General features: G+C 44.8%; 1 protein-coding gene across 2 annotated transcripts in view; it reads right to left on the bottom strand.

Moving 5' to 3' along the window:
• LOC114279490 (uncharacterized) overlaps positions 1-20,169 on the bottom strand; it is a 44,475-nt gene that overhangs the window by 4,763 nt on the left and 19,543 nt on the right. Inside the window, exons 1-3 of one of the 2 annotated variants that reach the window (XR_014364359.1) lie at positions 17,118-18,418; positions 16,567-16,656; positions 16,362-16,429 (exon numbers count right to left, since the gene is read on the bottom strand). Coding sequence is in view for 1 of the 2 variants with exons in the window: in XM_028221737.2 (XP_028077538.2) it covers positions 16,362-16,429; positions 16,567-16,656 (158 nt within the window). In the remaining variant the exon portion in view is untranslated. Of the gene's footprint in view, positions 1-16,361; positions 16,430-16,566; positions 16,657-17,117; positions 18,419-20,169 lie in introns of those variants that run through there. The other variant, XM_028221737.2, reaches the window with a different exon arrangement.

Raw genomic sequence — 20,169 nt, 5'->3', positions numbered from 1 at the left:
TGCATGATATGCATGAAATGCGACTAAGATACAATCCTAACATACACAATGCTATGAAAATGAGATGCCTCAAAATACGTGCACATGGGCACGCAAACCGAGAAAATGACAGAATGCGATCTAAGATACAACCTAGTATGCACTATGCTGTAAAAATGAGATGCCTCGAAATGCGTGCACATGGGCACGCAAACCGAGGCGATGGCATACGCAATGCAAATGATAGAGAAATATGATATGGGCTTACACTAACATGAGAGAGCCTCAGCCACACTCACATAAGAGGCCGATGGATGAAAAAGAAGTGCCTCGAAATGCGTGCACACGGGCACGCAAACCGAGGCAATGGCATATGCAATGCAAATGCATGGAAATGATATGAAAACATGCTAATGGATTTCAGCAATGAAATGTGGGGGCAAACAGCCCCGGAATGAGGCGAAAACACACCCGATACATGGGATCTCTCCCGAAATGCAAAATTAGGCGCATAGAATGAACTACAGCTATACAAAGCATGCATAATTGGTACATGGAATGAAAAGAAAGAAGCAATGCAGCCTCAAAATAAGCATTTTTCCAGTACAAATCATGGCCAAACAGCAAGCAAAGATAGGGCAACAATGGCATGCAAAAATGGCCCTAAACATGAGGTTATGAAGTAACTCACATCTGCTGACCTCAAACAGGTTAGGGCCCTTTAACAACATTGAAGAGGGGCCAAAAATAAGCCACTTTAAAGAACTTTAAAAACCTCAAAAACAAACACAAGTATGGCTGCACTCCCATGCAAGAAAAAGGGCCAAAAGGTGGCCAAAGAGGTAAGTGGTATATGCAAAGCCCAAACTGAAAAATTCCCTTCTACAACATTGAAGAGGGACCAAAAATATGACTATTTTCAGAACTGTAAAAAATCCAAAACAATATACAAACATGCTAGAAATGCAATGCAAAAATGAGGCTCAAAAGTGGCTATAACACAAAGTATGCAAAATATTCATCAAACAGCCAAAGACCCTTAATGAAACATGTTAAGAAGGTCAAAATAAGACTATTTCTGGGCCTGTAAAAAGACCAAAAATAGAAGCATGATAGGCTGCCAAAGCATGCAAGAAAATAGCATTCAAGGAGGATATTGAAGCAAGTGCAATATGGAGGGCTCAAACCAGGTTGAGCCCTAAATGAAACAAGAAAATGAGCTCAAAAAAATGACCTTTTCAGTTTTGGTCGGAGCTCAAATCAATAAGCATGTATGGCTTACAAAAGGTGCAAGAAATGGACCAAAAAGGGGGAAATGCTACTCACCCTTGAAGACCAATGCTTTTGTTGCTTCTTGGACCAACTTTGATGACTTTAAGCTTCTGGAATTCCTCCCCTTGCTGCTGGAATGGAGTGGTGATGGTAGAGCTTGAAGATGATGAAGAAATGGAGCCCAAAACTTGAAGGAAATGGGGTGATATGTATGTATATGCTCCAACCAATCCTTCTAACCCTCTTTCTAGAGTTGGGAGGCCAGCAATCTATGCAAGAGAGGGAGAGAAGACTCTAGGCCAAAGTGGAGGGAATTGAGGCCTCTTGTTCCCCCACAAAATATCCCCCGGATATAGATTTTTTCTGGGGGAAACAGCTGTACAGCTGTAAAGTGTGCATTGCAAGGATCATGGCCGGCCCATTATTTTTGTTGCAGGTGGGTGGCCGGCCGGCCACCACCCCGAGCCGGCCGGCCAAGGGTCAAAAAGGCCAAGTGGCTTTAGTGGCCGGCCACCACATATTGGTGGCCTCCCAGGTCCCCTCTTCACAACCCTGTGGTTCGAATTTGGAAACTCTAAAACAGGAGAGAGAACAAGCCATTTTGAGGAGGGGTTCAAAAGGTTCAAATGGAATTAATGGCCGGCCATAAACTTTTAGGGTCCTCCCATGTGTGTACATCACAAATATGTGGTTCAAAGTTCAAGAAAGTAGCCCAAGGGTGTTCAACATTGGCTCGGAAGGAGGGGTTCAAAAGGGTCAAGAAACATTAGTGGCCGGCCATGAACTTTTAGGGTCCTCCCATGTGTGTACATCACAAATATGTGGTTTGGGTTTGAAGAAAATGGCTCCAAGGTGTTCAACATTGGCCCGGAAGTGCGAAAAACGGGTGTCGGAGGGCGAAAATGGAACATAATTGGTTGCCAAGATAATTGCTGGCCTCCCACCCTCCAGTGACCTCCCTAGTGATGAAACAGAGGCACCTGCCAAAAATGAACGAAAAGCAATGCAAAACGAATGCTCGGTGGCCAAAACACGCAGTTCGGGGTCCCGAAAATGGGCCGCCAAGCACCGAAAGTGGCGTTCGATCACGAAGTGGGTTTCTCAGGCCCCAGTGTCCCTTGAAAGGGAGAAAATAAGATGTATGCCAAAATTTAGAACAAACGGAGATGGTTAAGCGGTCCCGAACCGAGGCACACGCCCAACGGTCCCGAAAAACCGGAAACCGGGCTCCGAAATGGGAAAAATGGCCTACGGCCACAAAATGTAGCCCACGGCCACTGAGAGATGGTCTACAGGACCTCTCCCTCCCCTCAGGAAAAGAAACAGAGAAAACTGAGTCTGGTTCGCAAACCGAGGCAAGGCACAGAAAAGGGTTCGGAAGTCCGGAGGCAGGGCTCGCAGCCAAGACTCTGAAACTTCTGAACGAGCACATTATGCAATATCACCAAGTGCTCAACTGGTGACGTCTGAGTCTCAAGGTCGGTCAAAAATGGGGTGTCTACAGTCACCAAAAGTGTTTTTTCTTGTAGTGACTATATAGAATATATGCTCGAATATAATGGCAATTGGTATTGAGTTGAGCTGTGAAAATGATGCCCAAGCTCCATACGGGCATTTCCTTTGATTGGTCGAGTCGGGGACCAAATTTTAAACCCAAACACTACCTAATAGGCTTGGCCTAGACAGATCAGGCTGACTGGACAATTTACGAGCCTAGCTCAATAAGTGATGCAAGGAAGCGTATCGGAAAGATAAAGCAAACAACGAAATCGAACTGCGAACGAATTTGAACTAGAGATATTCTCTCTAAGAATGAACTATATTGAGAAAATTTTCTAATTTTATTAATCAAATATCAATCTCAATTCCGCTTGTCCTTACGCTTATATATTTATTTATACTAAAATAATCATTGTTAATCAAGAAAATCTAGAAAGGAAAATATATATTATTGCTAGTCAAGACTATTAAAAAAGGAAAACATTAATTCTTGTCAACAGAAAAATAAACTAAATAGGCAACCTAAATAAACAGGAAACTAAATATTTTAGCCTTAAAAAACAATTATAACTATATACTAAAATAACAAAATAAAATATGTAATTTTTAAATTCTAATCTGCATCATTCTCCTCCGCTTGAAAAAACTCACCCTCGAGTTTCCATTGCTTGAAATAATTTTTTACTCGACACCTATCTGCATCCACCTTGTATTTAAGATTGATTTTCTCAAACCTAAATTTTGAATAGCAATCCTCCAGAATGAAAGGAACAACTTTCTTTAGTAAATTTAACCCATCTTCATTGAAGCCCAAATCTCAATATTTGAAATTCAAATTTGCAAAGTCTTGAGCAAATTATCCTTTCGTACTCTCTTTCTCTTTGTAGATATCAAATGACACAATTCCACCTAAATTCGTAAGAGTTCCCATTTCTTTATTTGTTTCAATAAATTGTAATAACTCCATTGTAAAAGTGTGATCTCGAATGAATTGGTGACTGTGAATCTTATCCACAATCATATTATCATTCAACAATTGTTTAGGCAACACTATTTGAAGTTGGATCCTTTTTGTTCAACATTAAATAATTTTTCGTTACCTGTATCTTCTAAATTGATTTCAACGATCTCATTTTCCTGAACTTCATCATCTTTCTTAAAATAATCATCATATTTTGGAAGTAAATCCCAATTAATATGTGACCTTAATGATGAAGATTTTATGTCCGAAAATATTTCATTGGATTCTTTTCTACTACAACACAATCCAAAATTCTTTATGTTGTAAACAAACCTTGAATCCTGGTATGTCAAGTTTAAAGCCCGACTCTCATTAATTGAATGCACTGTTCGCCACATGATGCCTCCTCTGTGGTCTGTATGCACCGAACGGGTTCTCATCTTCATTCTTGACATTATATACATCATCTTCCGCCAAAAACCATGGATTTGGTTGATGGTTTGGAGGTCAGTTTCTAACATTCAGGGCCTCGAAACACTGTAACAAGGTAAACATCATTTCAAGGCACTCTAAACGTTGCAATCGCTTCTCTATTCAGGATTCTCGTGCCGCATCAACTATTTCATACCTCTCTTCAACATCATATTGACCACCATGTACTTTTTGTCGTGCCATAGTCAGAATCGAGCCTAGGCTTTGATATCAACTTATACATGAAAGCATATCAGAAAGATAAGCAGATAACGAAATCAAACCACGAACGAATTTGAATTAAAGATACTCTCTCTATGAATGAATTATATTAAGAAAATTCTCTATTCTTATTAATCAAATGTCCACCTCAATTGCGCTTGTCCTTAGGCTTACATCTTTATTCATACTAAAATAATTCTTACTAATAAAGAAAACCTAGAAAGGAAAATATATGTTCTTGCTAGTCAATAATATTTAAAAAGAAAAATATTAATTCTTGTCAACAAGAAAATAAACTAATTATGTAACCTAAATAAACTAGAAACTTAAAATTTTAGTCTTAAAGAATAATTATAATTATACACTAAAGTAATAAAATAAAATATGTAAATTTTGAATCCTAATTTGCACCAACAAGTCTATATTTTTGAGTTTTTTTTTCTTATTTCCCTCCCTCCTTCCCTTTCCATCAATTTTTTTTTTTCTCACCATATTTCCGATAGGCTCGTGAGATAGGCTAGTTGGCTACCTATCACAAGCCAATGGATCAGGCTGGCTAGAAGGACTGGTATACAAACCTTAAGCTCAAGCTCAATCCAAGACTCACTCAAGTACGCTTGGCCTACACAAGGATACGCGCTTGGGCCGAGTAATGTTTCCCTCTTATGAGATATACTGATGATGCAGTTCGTTCCAAGTGGAACGGGTCGGACTGATCCACGCTCCTCTGGCCAGTGTCCAAGCGACCAAGCCCACGCGAAGACCTGCACAAGAGTTCAACGGGGAACGGGGAGTCCCCCAGCAAACCCTCCGACGAGCAAGTTAGAGAGAGAAATGGAGAATAGAGATGAATTAGAGATAGAAAGCTTAACCTTCTTTCTGTCTTTGACCTTTGCTTATATCTTGTGGTAATCATTTCGTTGTCCCTTCTGACCTGTCACCTTGGTCGAAAGTCTATGCTCTAGCTTACCTTGTTCATGGTGAAGGCGTTCTGTTCCGACGGAAAGGGGTTATCGCAATAAATGTTGTAAGGGGCCTCATTAATGGCGATGTGCCGTGGCAATAATTTTACAGATCTTTGTCTGCTGATGTGGCTTGCCCTTCTCTCACCATGTGTCTTGATGTCATTGGTTCTTATTGCTACATGGGGCTTCAGCAGTGTTGGGCTTCAGCAGTGTTGGGCTTTAGCATTTGAGTTATGTATTGGGCCCCCAATGGTGGGCTATAATCTTTATGGGCTTACCCATGTCAGTAGTCCCCCATTCCCAAGTGCAGCTTTAGTCCAACGAATGAAATAATGAAGAAAATGAGGGTTGTGAGAGGGTTGACCGACCATGAGGAGGGCCGACCGCGCAGGGTGGCCGAGTGGAAGGACCGACCATGAGGAGGGGCGAGCATGAAGGGTGGCTGAGTGGAGAGACCGACCATGGGAAGGGCCAACCGCGAAGGGTGGCCGAGTGGAGAGACCGACCATGAGAAGGGCCGACCACGAAGGGTAGTGCGGCGCAGGGCTCGAGAGACGGCGGGGCACGTGGTGAAGTGAAGTAGAATAAACAGGGAAGGGGAAAAAAGGCAGTGGATCGTGGTCGTACATGTGGCAGAATCTCGTCGCGAGGGAGGTTAGGCGTTGGGCAATAAGTGAAACGATAGGTCATTGTAGGGTGTTGAAAAGACAGTTTTGGCAGATTTTTGAAAATTTTCAAACTGGCAAAATTTAATTACGACCCTTGGAATACAAGCAAGCCTTGGGCCTTTGGTATTATTCGCTTTACCTACCTTTGTGCAAAAAATCAAAACATTCCAAGTGTAGACTCCTTCGTTGCAAGCGATACACCCCTGCAACACTTTGTGAATTTTCTTGCACCCGCATCCGAAGCTATTCGCAGACATACGAGAGAGATGGCCCAAGAGGAAACAAGAGTTGATCCATTGGGTGACGATGATGCGGTAGAGTTGGCGGAACAATACCGTATGGAGCGTAGGGAGGGGGAAGAAGCGAGTCAGGCTGTGCGGGCTCGCCCCAAGACAATGATTTCTGCCGCGAGACTTATTAGCCAGGTAGAGCCGGACCATTGGCACACCAAACCGGACAGATCCGTGCTAACAATGAGGAGTTAGAGGGCAATGTCAGTGGACGAGTTCTTCTCTTGCAACAAGGCCTTCAATCAACAGGAGACCTGGGTGACTCAGCAAGTAGTGGCAGGGCGAGGGCTGGTGGCGGGTCTTCCATCTTCGGTGAAGGGGTGGAGGCCGAAATGGTTCTTCGTGACGATGAATGGTGGAGTTAGGGTTTGCACGACGTGGAAGGTGCCCACCAAATCGATCGAGCCCAAGTTGGACAAGGCGGTGGAGGACCGTGTAAAGAGGGTGAGAGAATGGAAGGAAGAGAAGGGGGTGAGGTGGGACGAGCTGGTCCTGTCTTCAAAGTTGTTTGCCCTGAAATTGGGGTCGTAGCCGCTGGAAGAGGATCCGGCAAGGGAGGAGTTAGAGAGGCAACGAAAGGCAGAGGAGGAAGAGGAGAGAAGGTTGCTCGCCCGAGTGAACAAATACAAGGAGACCCAACTGGGGCCTGCTCCGAAGCCGATCGTGAGGGAGCAAATCCTGCCCCAAGCCGTTGGGGGAAAAGGACTTGGGCAGTTTTGAGCCACGACCGTCCCCAGTTGATCCAGTAAAGGAAAGGGCAAACAAGGAGGGGGAGGCTTTGAAGAAGAAGAAGAAGAAGAGAAGGGGTGCCCCTGAGGGGGCTACAGATGCGTCTGGATCAAAGAAGGCAAGGGTCGGTGGGGAGGACACTCCTATGGCGGAGAAGGTAGGGAAGAAGGGAGCGGGGGCTACCCCAGAAAGGGTGGTTGTCCCAGAGGTGCAGGGGGACAAAGGTTAGGGGGGCCAAGAGGAAGAAGAGCACATGAGTGCCATGCCCAAGATGCAAGTGGAGAGTGGGTCAGCTAGTCCTAAAGATAGGGTGGAGCAGTAGCCTAAGGGGGGTCCTGCGCCCTAAGGAGAGGGGGTCAGGCTGATGGCTACCATCTATCATGCTCGCGCAGTGCCTGGGTGACTAGAGGGAGAAGAAGTCCCAGCTAGGGCAGCTGCAAATCGTCTTTTGGGGGTAGTGGACGAAGCAGCCGTGCGCTCGGTGGCCAGGTTCAATGAGGCTAAGCTACTAAGGGAGCTGTGCTCTGCCCAAATGGAGGCGACCACCTTAGCAGGGGCTCTGTTGAGAAAGGCGGCGGCTGCAAAAGGTGAAGTGAAACCTCTGAAGGCAAAGTTAGAGGAGGCGAAGGCCCAACTTGCAAGTTTGAGTAGAGAAACTGCTGGATGAAGGGAGACTGCGCGAAGTGTGTGCGCTAGGGGATTGGAAGAGGCCCAGAAGGCCAAGAAGATGCAAGTGTTGGCAATAGTGCAGGGGTACTCAGCCGAGCGAGCCAATGCTGAACTGCTCACGACCAAGTTAGAACTGGAAGCGAAACGCCGCAAGGTGGTGTTGCTCGAGTTCCAATTAGGGAACGAGTAGAAGAAGCTAGAAGAGGCCCAGACAGCCTGCACCGTCGCCAATGATCGGTGGGAGGAGGCCATTTCTAGTAGCGAAAATCTTCGAGCTCAGTCAATCAAAGAGAAAGAAGAGTTAGATCTGAAGATTGCTGAGCTGGAAAGGACGTTGGCAGACGACCGGGCCAAGTCAATGGAGGAGAAGGCGAGGTTAGAGAAGGAGTTAGGGGAAGAGAAGACCAAGGCAGCCTCTGAGAGGGCAGCATACCCCAACTTGTGCGTCGCTACAGTAGAGCAGTTCAAGGGGTCTGCTGACTTCCAAATGGCGATCGATGCTGCGATCGCCAGTAACTTGGCACGAGAGGCGTCTGGGGGGCTGGTCCGTCGGGAGCGACCGTTGGGAGCAGGAGTGAAGAAGAAGTAATCTAGAGCTTCCAGCGGTCGAACTTCTACAAACATGAGATGGCTGAGTACTGGGACAGTAGCTAGAAGATGTTTAAACACAAAACAGAAGAGCTGTTCCCAGACTTAGACTTCAGCAGTGTAAAGATTGATGAAGACGACGTGGCCCAGACCCCCCTAGACGAGGGTGTTGAAGAGGAAAACCTCGTCTCAAGTGAGGAAGAGTAAATGGTTTGGACAAAATTTGTGCTTGGAGGTTGGGTTGTTGTTTTTGTTTGCTCCTTTTTTTTTTCTTTTTTTTTTTGGAATTTCTGTAATAGACTTATGTATAAACTTGTGAATAAATAAAATTGTGAATTGTGTTTGGCACATTGTTGTTTTCATGTTTGTAATTCTGTAAATGAATGTGAATAAATGAGAATGGTGACTTGCACAGGGTTTGTGTATAAATCATTGTGAAGTATAAGATGTAAGAAAACCTCAATGCAGAGTGAAGTTTAAAATGTAAGAAAACCTCAATGCAAAGTGAAGTTGTGAATCATGACCCAACAAGGAGCCAGCCTGACATGGAAAATGTTGAACCGGAATTTGACTAAGTATGGCAACTATGCCACGATCATAAAGTTGTAATGGTGGCTTAGACTGGTTGAGGCTTTAAGTAACTCAGTCTGGCTGAGCTCTTCATGCTCAGTCTGGCTGAGGTTTTACATGACTCAGTCTGGCCGAGCTCTTCATGCTCAATCTGGTTGAGGCTTTAAGTAACTCGGTCTGGCCGAGCTCTTCATGCTTAGTCTGGCTAAGGCTTTACGTGACTCGGTCTGGCCGAGCTCTTCATGCTCAGTCTGGCTAAGGCTTTAAGTAACTCAGTCTGGCCGAGCTCTTCATGCTCAGACTGGCTGACGCTTTAAGTAACTCGGTCTAGCCGAGCTCTTCATGCTCAGTCTGGCTGAGGCTTTACGTAACTCGGTCTGGCCGAGCTCTTCATGCTCAGTCTAGCTGAGGCTTTAAGTAACTCGGTCTAGCCGACCTCTTCATGCTCAGTCTGGCTGAGACTTTAATTAACTCGGTTTAGCCGAGCTCTTCATGCTCAGTCTGGTTGAGGCTTTAAGTATCTCGGTCTGGCCGAGCTCTTCATGCTCAGTCTGGCTGAGGGTGCAATCAAGGCGTTATTGAAACACCGCACAAATAACTGAGATAGAAGCTTGTTGTCATACAAAGTGCAGCCTATTTGATCATATATTTACACCATATGAGAAGAGAATGAGAGCATGCAAGTACGTAGATTGTCAAAAAGAAAATACAGCGATTGATCAATGCAAAAATACAACTTTTATTGAAAATAACGCTTCAAATGCTCAGCATTCCAAGGATAGGGAAGGTCTCGACCTTCCATATCCTGAAGTCGGTAAGTACCCGGACGAGGTCTGGCTTTCACAACGTAAGGTCCTTCCCACTTGGCTGCCAGTTTACCCTCAGTCGGATTTTTTGTGGCAAAAGTTGCTTCTCACAAAACAAGATCCCCCAGTGCGAATTCCCTAGGTCGGACTTTGCGATTGTAGTGTGTTCTCATTTTCTATTGGTATGAGGCCCGTCTGACTATAGTGGTTTCTCGGAGCTCTTCAATTAGGTCCAGTCTGCCCGACGCAGCTCTTCAGTTAGTTCTGGATTCGGATGTAGAACCCTTAGGGTAGGAAAACCGATTTCCACTGGGATGACCACCTCAGCGCCGTATGTTAAGCGGAAGGGGGTCTCCCCAGTGGGAGTTCGAGCGGTAGTGTGGTAGGCCCAGAGTACATTCGGTAGTTCCTCAGCCCAGAGTCCCTTAGCAGCTTCCAACTTGGTTTTGATGATCTTCAAAAGAGAACGGTTGGTGACCTCAACTTGGCCATTGGCTTGGGGATGACCTGGGGAAGAGAAACATGGCTGGATTCAAAGCTCTGCACAAAATTTCCTGAACTTGGTATTGTCGAATTGTTTGCCGTTATCGAAGACGATGGCTTGAGGGATGCCAAATCTGCATACGATCAACTGCCAAATGAATCTGATTGTGTCCCACTCACTAATTGTGGCAAGGGGTTCTGCGTCCACCCATTTAGTGAAGTAATCAATGGCGACAATGGCAAATTTGGTTTGGCCTCGGCCAGTGGGCAATGGGCCAACTAGGTCGATCCCCCATTTGGCGAATGGGTAGGGGCTACAAAGTGTGATTAATTCTGTAGGAGGAGCATGGGGAATGTTGGCAAAACGCTGGCACTTATCACATTTGAGCACGAAGTCTGTCGCATCCTGATTAAGAGCAGGCCATAAATAACCAGTGCGAAGTATTTTGTGGGCTAGGGACCGGGCGCCTGAATGATTACCACAGATACCCTCATGGATTTCCCTCATCACGTAAGTTGCTTGAGCAGGATTGAGGAATCTGAGGTATGGGCGTGAAAAACCACGTTTGTACAAGAGGTCGCCGATAAGAATGTAGTTGGACAACCAGGCCTTGACTTTGGCGGCTTGCTGTTTGTCGACTAGCAGTTCCCCCGTTGTCAAGAATAGAGAGATATCGGCCGCCTAGGGGATAGGTTCGTTTTGGAGAAAGTAGACTTGCTGTTGGTTTGGGGAAATGGAAGGGTGAGTCAGGTACACGAGGCGGACACCGTGGCTGAGGTCTGACTGGTCTGCCGAAGCCAACTGAGCCATTTCATCTGCCTTGGAGTTTTCGGTCCGAGAGATGTGCTTGATATGGAAACTGGTGAAGAGGCGAGCGAGAGGAAGTGCAATATCCTTATAAGCCCGCATTGTGTCATCTTTGGCATCGAATTCCCCCGTGATTTGATCGACAATGAGCTGGGAATCGTTGAACACTTGGATATGGCTGACACCAATGTCTCTGGTGAGGCAGAGACCTGCAATCAACGCCTTATACTCAGCTTCATTATTGCTTGCATCAAACAAGAAACGGAAGGCATATTTGAAATAACCACCCTCAGGGGCGGTGAGGATGAGACCAGCCCCACTGCCTTCCTTGTGGGATGATCCGTCGACATTGAGGCTCCAGGAGTGGAGGTCTTCTAGTTCGGTAGGGATTGGTAGGGGTGGAGGAGCTGTGGTTAGGATGAGATTAGTGAATTCCATGATGAAATCGGCAACAGCCTGCCCCTTAATCGCTGTCCGAGGCTGGTAGGAGATATTAAACTGGTTGAGTTCGACCGACCATTGCATAAATCTACCGGAGAGCTCTGGTTGTTGTATGATCTTTTTCAATGGTTGGTCAGTGAGGACCACTATGGAATGGGCTTGGAAGTAAGGACGGAGTCGTCTAGAGGCGGTGACCAAAGCAAAAGACATTTTTTCCAACAATGGGTAATTCTGTTCCGCTTTCCTGAGAGCCCGACTGATGTAGTAGATCGGCCGTTGGACGGAGTTGTCTTCCCTGATGAGAGCTGCACTGACTGCGGTGTTTGACACGGCTAAATAGAGGAAGAGAAGTTCGCCCGTGATTGCCTGAGAAATGAGGGGGGGATTGGCCATGCACTGTTTCAATTGTTGAAAGGCCTTTTCGGACTCGGCCGGCCACTCAAAAGTTTGCCAAAGAACTTTGAAGAAGGGGAGGCACTTGTCCGTTGCGCGAGAAATGAAGCGGTTGAGGGCGACAACTCGGCCAGTAAGTCTCTGAACCTTCTTAACCGTTCTGGGTGACTGCATTTCAATCAAGGCCTTGATCTTTTCTGGGTTAGCTTCAATGCCTCGCTGACTGACCATGAAACCCAGAAACTTCCCAAATCCTACGCGGAAGGCGCATTTCTCTAGATTGAGCTTCATTTGGTACTTTCGTAGGGTGGCGAAGGTCTCTTGTAGGTCGGCCAGATGATCAGTGGAGAGCTTGCTCTTGACTAGCATGTCGTCGACATATACTTCTATGTTCCGGCCTATTTGATAATGAAAGACAGCATTGACCAACCATTGGTAGGTGGCCCCAACATTCTTCAACCCAAATGGCATCGCACGATAGTGGTAGGTACCACGGTCGGTGATGAAGGATGTGTGTTCCCGATCAGGCGGGTGCATTAGAATTTGGTTATACCCAGAGAAGGCATCCATGAAGCTGAGCATTTGATGACCGGCTGTGGCGTCAACCAGCAGATCTATACGAGGAAGGGGATAGCTGTCTTTGGGGCAAGCTCGGTTGAGGTCGGAGTAGTTGACACAGAGTCGCCATTTATCGTTGTTCTTACGGACTAGGACCACGTTTGACAACCATCTAGGGTAGTCCACGTTCTTGATGAATTGTGCCTCAAGGAGCTTATCTACTTCCGCGGCAATGAGAGTGTTGCGATCTGGATAAAAGATGCGCTGCTTTTGGAGGAAGGATCGGAAATGGGGTTCATTGCTAAGGCGATAGGTTATGAAGGAGAGATCGATACTCGGCATATCAGAGTGGGTCCAGGCAAATACATCTTTGTGCTTGATCAGGAGGGCGGTAAGGTCGGCTTTTGCCTGGGTGGATAGTTGGCTGCCGATCTTGGCTATTTTTGCTGGATTGGTGGGATCGATGAGGACCTCGACAAGTTCTTCCACTGGTTCCCCCCTAACCAGCTCATCCTCGTCTCTGACATCGAGTCCTTCAATGATCATAGCCTCCTTCAGTTTGACTTCTTTAAGTGAGGCGACATAACATTCTCTGGCCACGGTCTGCTCTTTCCTTACTGTGCCGACCCCAAGACCGGTGGGGAACTTGATGGCAAGGTGGTAAGTGGATGTGATAGCTTGGAAAGCATTTAGGGCGGTGCGGCCAAGGATGATGTTGTAGGCAGAGGGGCAGTCAACAACAAGGAAGGTGAGTAACTTTGTGGTTTGCCACGGGTACTCGCTGATTGTGATGGGAAGATCGATGGAGCCAATGGAGGTCACCCGGTCGCCAATAAAATCGACCAAAGGGGTTTGGAGAGGAGACAAACTTTTTTCCCCGATCTTGAGTTGGCAGAAGCAATTGAGGAAAATGATGTCTGAAGAACTGCCATTGTCGACGAGAACCCGTCTGACCTTGTAATTAGAGAGGAGAACGGAAATGACGAGAGGGTCGTCATGGGGGTAATGGATGCTTGTGCAGTCGGTGTCCGTAAAGGCGATAGGCTCGGTCCACTACCGGGGCTGTTTGGGGGGTCGGTCTAATGTGGCAACTTCTTTTCTGAGCCCTGCTTTTTTTTTCTGAGTTCTGCCAACTGAGCCGAGCGGGATGGTCCTCCACAAGCAAGCCCACCGGAAATAACTCTGATTTCTTCAACAGGCGAGGCAAGGTTGCCTTGTGCCCGAGGTTGTTGTGGAGGGCGATCATGACCTTGGTTAGGTTGTGCTGGTTGTCGGGGAGGGGTGTGCCGACAGTTGTTTCTGATGGGTTCAGTCCGTGGCCTCTGCTGAGGGCAAGTATCCGCGAATCGACTGAGACGTCCTTAACGAATCATGCCCTCGACCTGATCTTTGAGGTTAACACACTCTTCGGTATTATGGCCGTGGTCCTGGTGAAAACGGCAATATTTGGACTAGTCTCTCCGACTGGAAGGAGTCTGTGATGGTTGGGGCCATTTTAGGGGGTAGTCCCGTTGAATCTGATTGAGGACTTGCTCCATGGAGGAATTGAGGGGTGTGTGTCGGTCGAACCACCAGGGCAGTCGGGCTGGTGCCGATCGGTCGGCTCGGGGGGGGGGGGTCGGTCGGTATACTGACTTGTTGGGTTATTATACTGGGTATTTCTGGTTTTTGAGTCTTTTCGCTTTTCTCGGAGGGTTGGGTTTTTTGCTGTAGGGTCTTGGCGAGCGGCTAGGGAATCTTCGGCATTCATGTATTTTTGGGCTTTGGAAAGTAGGGTTGCCATGGAGGTTGGGGGGTTTTTAGAGAAGGAGAAAAGGAAGTCTGACGACCGTAGACCGACCATGAAAGTCGTAAGGATGACCTTGTCATCGTTTTTCACTACCTGTAAGGCTTCGGTGTTGAAGTAGGTAAAGAAACTGCGCAGCGACTCCCCCTCGGTCTGACGGATGTTGAGGAGTTGGGTTGCTGGACGCCGCTGGCGCTAGGCTCCAATGAAATGGCTGAGGAATGAGTCACTGAGGTGCTGGAAAGTGGAGACAGAGTCTGTTGGCAATTGACTAAACCAAAGTCGAGCTGACCCCTTGAGTGTCACGGGGAAAGCTCGACACCTGATTTCGTCAGGGAATGCATGGAGGATCATGAGGGTTCTGTAGGTCTCCAAGTGGTCGACTGGATCCGTCGTACTGTCAAAAGAGTCGATGGTGGGCATTTTGAACTTGGGGGGTAGAGGTTTGTCCCGGATGGAGGCGACAAATGGTGAGTTGGCTGTAGTGGAGGGTTTATGTTGTATGTTCTGCATGACTCCTTGGAGTTGGAGCTTCATAGTTCGGAGTTCTGCATCCCAGAGAGGAATGTTGTCACCACCAGAGGGCAGCAGGGGCTGGACGTTGCTGGCCTCTCCTTCAGGGGTTGGTGCCAGGACCGATAGATGTGGGGCGCGGAGTGGTGGATTTATATCTGGGGGAGGGGGTCGCCAGCCTTCCAAGTTGGGTGGATTAGACTGTTGGATAGTATGGCTCAGGGCTCGCTCTTGGTTGGGTGGAATAGCTGGAGGTGGTGGAGGAGGCATAGGAAGGTTTCTTTGGAGTAAAGCATTAATCAGGGCTTGGTTTTGCTCGGCCTGGCGGTTAATGCTATTGGTGAGCTCGGTGAAATACTGTTGTGTGTTGTTTGGATTGGGAGGGTCGGCTTGATGGTCAGCAACATTGGGGTGAGAAGCCATAGATCTAGTTGTGACCATCCACCTTCACAGGTGGTAGGAGGGGGTTACAGGGAGAGGTTCTCCGGCGACAATGAACACAACTAACGCGCGAAAGAAAACTTTCCCACAAACGGCGCCAACTGATGATGCAATTCGTTCCAAGTAGAACGGGTCGGACTGATCCACGCTCCTCTGGCTAGTGTCCGAGCGACCAAGCCCACTCGAAGACCTGCACAAGAGTTCAATGGGTAATGGGGAGTCCCCCAGCGAACCCTCCGACGAGCAAGTTAGAGAGAGAAGTGGAGTATAGAGATGAATTAGAGATAGAAAGCTTAACATTCTTTCTGTCTTCGACCTTTGCTTATATCCTATGGTAATCATTTCGTTGTCCCTTCCGACCTATCACCTTGGCCGAAAGTCTATGCTCTAGATTACCTTGTTCATGGTGAAGGCGTTTTGTTTCGACGGAGAGGGGTTATCGCAATAAATGCTGTAAAGGGCCTCATTAATGGCGATGTGCCCTGGTAATAACTTTGCAGATCTTTGTCTGCTGATGTGGCTTGCCCTTCTTTCGTCATGTGTCTTGATGTCATTAGTTTTTATTGCTACATGGGGTTTCAGCAGTGTTGGGCTTTAGCATTTGAGTTATGTATTGGGCCCCAAATGGTGGACCATAATCTTTATGGGCTTACCCATGTCATATACAATTAAGGCAAATTACACCTGTTTACTTCTAGTGTCAGGTTTTATAGTTTCAATTGTAACAATTTAAATTTTAAATTTTTACATAATATTAATTTCTCTAATTTATTACACCTATTAAGAAACTGAATGGAAACTAAGGGCAAAATTGATATGATGGGAGGGGAGGTATGCTAGGGAGAAGATGAATGTAAGAAATAAAATTAATAAATAGACTATTTTACACTTAATTTTTGTTCAACTTCTTAATGATCGTTGTTAATTGAAATAAATTGACATGATGTGAAAATTAACTAGCGAATTGATTCAAATGAAACTACACGATCAAATTAGACAGACTATTTATGTAAATTTTTGTCACAATTAATTAAATTTTTAATGAAGCAGTGTGTTTCTGTAATTAATAAATAAATAAATAAAAATAATACCCAATTAGTACATATCAATGACTAATTAAAATTAAATAAATAAATAAAATTATTTCAAATGCAACCAACATTGTATTCATTTTGAAATGTTGCCAACAATGCATTTTGTGTATTTTAATGAAACAAAATTGTCTAGTGAAGTTGAAATAGGACATACCCTTTCATGGTGTGGGCAAGTTCTAAATTGAAAATCTTGTCGTCGTCTGCCCACAAGAAGTGAATCCTCTGCAACATTATTCAAATTAAAATTAAAAAAATATGAAATTTAAGTTAAATTATAAAAAGTAAAACGTGTAAATAAAATATTAATAAGATATGGATGGAATAATCTTAAAAGAGCAGTCAAAAACAAAATTGGAAACCTGGGGGTAGGTCGGGGTGGTTGAGTCCTTGTCACTGACCACTAAAGCTTCTAAAAGTTGAGCTTTCTCCTTTCTGTTGATAAACATCACCTGCGATACCATGATGACTCCATTAATTCAATTATAGTTTTTCAAATTTGCAGAAAAATAAATAAATATGATAGCATCCATTTCAAAATCAAAATCTATTAGAATGCGTGTTTCATGTCAGGCACGGCACGATAGTCTTCTGTATTGATTGACAAAGGCAACATAACTTGGTGAGGGTGAGTTGAAGCATAAAAACAATTGTGGCGTATAAAACCAACATGAAAATTGTGTTTCTGTACTTTTCGTTGTTTTTTTTGAACAGGCAAAAGAATTTTATTGATAATTATCAAGAAAGATACATCAGTAAAGAAAAGAGGGTGCATAAAATATCAATACTAACGCTATGATCCCAATTAAGTTAACACACCTCAAAGTTGATGAGCAACCAACCAACGCAAACAACCCACTCAAAAAGCAATAAAAACCAAATAGCAAACCCAAAGGCAAGGGACCACACTCACATTCATACCCAAAGACCATCAAACTATACAGCCACCACCACCCTATGCCTAAGACGTACCCTGATATGCCTGAAGTTAAACACATAATCATTGATTGTGAAGTGGTGAGCTTTGAATTTCAGATTAACCCACATATCTATTCTAATCTTGATTAATTCAGAGACTTCAGCCAAGATGGGGGTAGAGTCCCTGAACAAACAATCATTCTTGAGCTTCCACAAAGACCAGAGCACAGCCAAAGGGGATGCACACCAGATCAGTTTGTCCTTCTTCTTAACACAACCCCCAGACCACCAATGCAGCAACTCTTCAACTGAACCTGGCAAGGCTCCTTGGACATCCCACCATCTAAGAATATCCATCCAAACTTGCCAGGAGAAATGGCAGAAGATGAGTACATGATTTAGAGTTTCAATCTCTGCCTTACAAAACACACACAAGCCAGGTTCATTGCCTTGAATGACTCCAATTCTATGCAGATACTCAGCAGTCTTGACCCTATTCTTCCATGCCAGCCATCTGAAAAATTGGATTTTTGGAGGGATGTGCTTGATCCATACCAACCTGCTAGTACTGCGCTTGGGGCCAAGGTAATCCTCTTCAACTTTATAAGCAAAGGCCACAGAGAACACACCTGAGGAAGAGGTTGAAGGACTCCACACAGCTTTGTCATTCTGGTTATTCCTAATAACAGATGCATTTTCAATCAGGGTGGATAACCTGAGGACCTCCTGGGACTCCCATTCATACAAGTCTCTTCTAAACTGAAACTCCCACTCCCCTAATATACTTTTTTTCTCCTGAATCAATTTCAAAGAGACATTCTTTTCCACAGAAAGCCTAAACAGACTTGGAAACTCATCTTTCAACAATGTGAATCCACACCACCTGTCATTCCAAAAATTAATGCTACTACCATCCCCAACACTAAGCTGAAAGTTATTCAAATACAAATTATACAATCTAGGCCTCTGTTCTGCAATTGCAACAATTCCATTCCACACTTTTGAATACCTGCTATTAGGGCTGAAAGAAGGTACCCAGCTACCCATATCAAGCTTATACCTACTACAAATAATTCTTCTCCACAATGCCTCTCTTTCACACCCAAGCCTCCACCACCACTTCATTAACAGACAAGCATTCACATTCCTAATTCTTCTAATGCCTAAGCCCCCTTGATCCACTCTTTTTGTAACCTCAGCCCATTTAACCAAATGAACTTTCTTCCTCAGGTCAGACCCTCCCCATAGAAATGAAGCTTGAATTTTTTCAATTTCTTTTGCCACCTCTTCAGGCATCTTAAACAGAGCAGATAATAAATTGGCAAAGAGAACAGCACAGATTTTATCAATGTAAGCCTACCTGCAAAGGAAAGAAACCTTCTCTTCCAACCTGCTAGTTTACTTTTCACACTATCCAACACAGGTTTCCAAGTTGCCTTCCTACTTGAATTAGCTCCTAATGGGAAACCAAGATATTTGAGAGGGAGGCCATGAGTTTTGCAATTGAGTTTGGATGCAAATTCAGCCAGAGTATCCTCAAGCACACCCACTCCACACACTACGCTCTTGTGGTAATTAATCTTGAGGCCAGACTAAACTTCAAAACATCTTAAGATCCTTTTTAGTTTCACCACTTCATTATGCTCTGCATCACAAAACAATATAGAATCATCAGCCAATTGCAAGCGTGTTGTCCTAGTTCCATTCACCCCAATCTTCACTCCCTTGATAAGCCCCAACTCAGATGCTCTGGACAGTAGGATATTGAGTCCTTCAGCAACTATATTGAACAAAATGGGTGATATGGGATCACCTTGCCTAAGGCCTCTTTGTGGGTTGAACTCCTCAGTTGGGGATCCATTAACTAAAATGGACAATCTAGCTGTTGTAATACATTCTTCAATCCATGCAATCCAATTAGCACCAAAGCCAAAATTTGACATCATTGATAGAAGAAAATCCAAATTAATGGAATCATAGGCATTTTCAAAATCTAGTTTAATGATCACACCCTTCTTTTTGGCTTTCTTCCACGCATCAACAACCTCATTAGCTATTAGCACTCCATCAAGTATGTTCCTTCCTCTCAAAAATGCTAATTGGGCCTCACCAATTACTTCTGATAAGACACCTTTTAATCTTCCAGCCAAAACCTTAGCAACTATTTTATACAGTGATCCAACTAGACTAATTGGCCTATAATCAGACAATCCAAGTGGATGCAGCTTCTTTGGGATCAAGGTAATGATAGCACTATTAATCCCAGTGACCAACCTGCAATTTCTATGGAACTCATTCATAAACTGAACCACCCCATCTTTCATAATCTTCCAAAACTTCTGAAAACAGGCCATATTGAAGCCATCAGGTCCAGGAGCTTTGTTTCCATCACAATCAAACACTGCAGCCTTATTCTCCTCTTTTGAGAATGCATCTTCAAGTTGATTGAACACTTAACTGCTCCTCACTGATTTGAAACTCCCACCCAGTTTAGGTCTTGACTTCCATGATTCTGAGAAGTGATTATACACCCCAATCTTAACATCACTAGGCACATCATGCACTACATCACCAATCTTAATTGAGTTAATCTCATTTCTGCCCTGTCTGCTTCGAACCATAACATGGAAGAACCTAGTATTCTTGTCTCCATTTAAAGACCAGTTTAGCCTGGATTTTTGCAACCAAACCCCCTCTGTTATCCTATTTAGCCTCCACACATCCCCCCTGACCTCTCTTCTTCTTGCTTTCTCAGCATCATCAAGATCCCTTTCCACAGCCAATAGATCAAAATTATGTAACTCCAGTTCAGCTTGTTTCAATTTATGAGTAATATTACCAAAAATCTCTCTATTCCACTTTTTTAGAGCAACTTTCAGAGCCTTCAATTTACTAAACAGCACAAATCCAGCCCAGCCCTCCACTGCTGACTTATTCCAGATTTTTTCTATGAAAGATAGGAACTTTGGGTGAAACATCCAAGCATTAACCCAGTCTCTTACATCCTCCAGAAGTAAAAAGCGGCAAAGATCTGATATCATTCTAGG

The sequence above is a fragment of the Camellia sinensis genome, chromosome 3 (genome assembly GCF_055761805.1).
Source record: "Camellia sinensis isolate YWXY chromosome 3, ASM5576180v1, whole genome shotgun sequence".
In the NCBI taxonomy this organism is placed as follows: Eukaryota; Viridiplantae; Streptophyta; class Magnoliopsida; order Ericales; family Theaceae; genus Camellia; species Camellia sinensis.
Note: the sequence above shows the minus strand (reverse complement) of the source record. Positions and strands in the feature narration are given on the sequence as shown.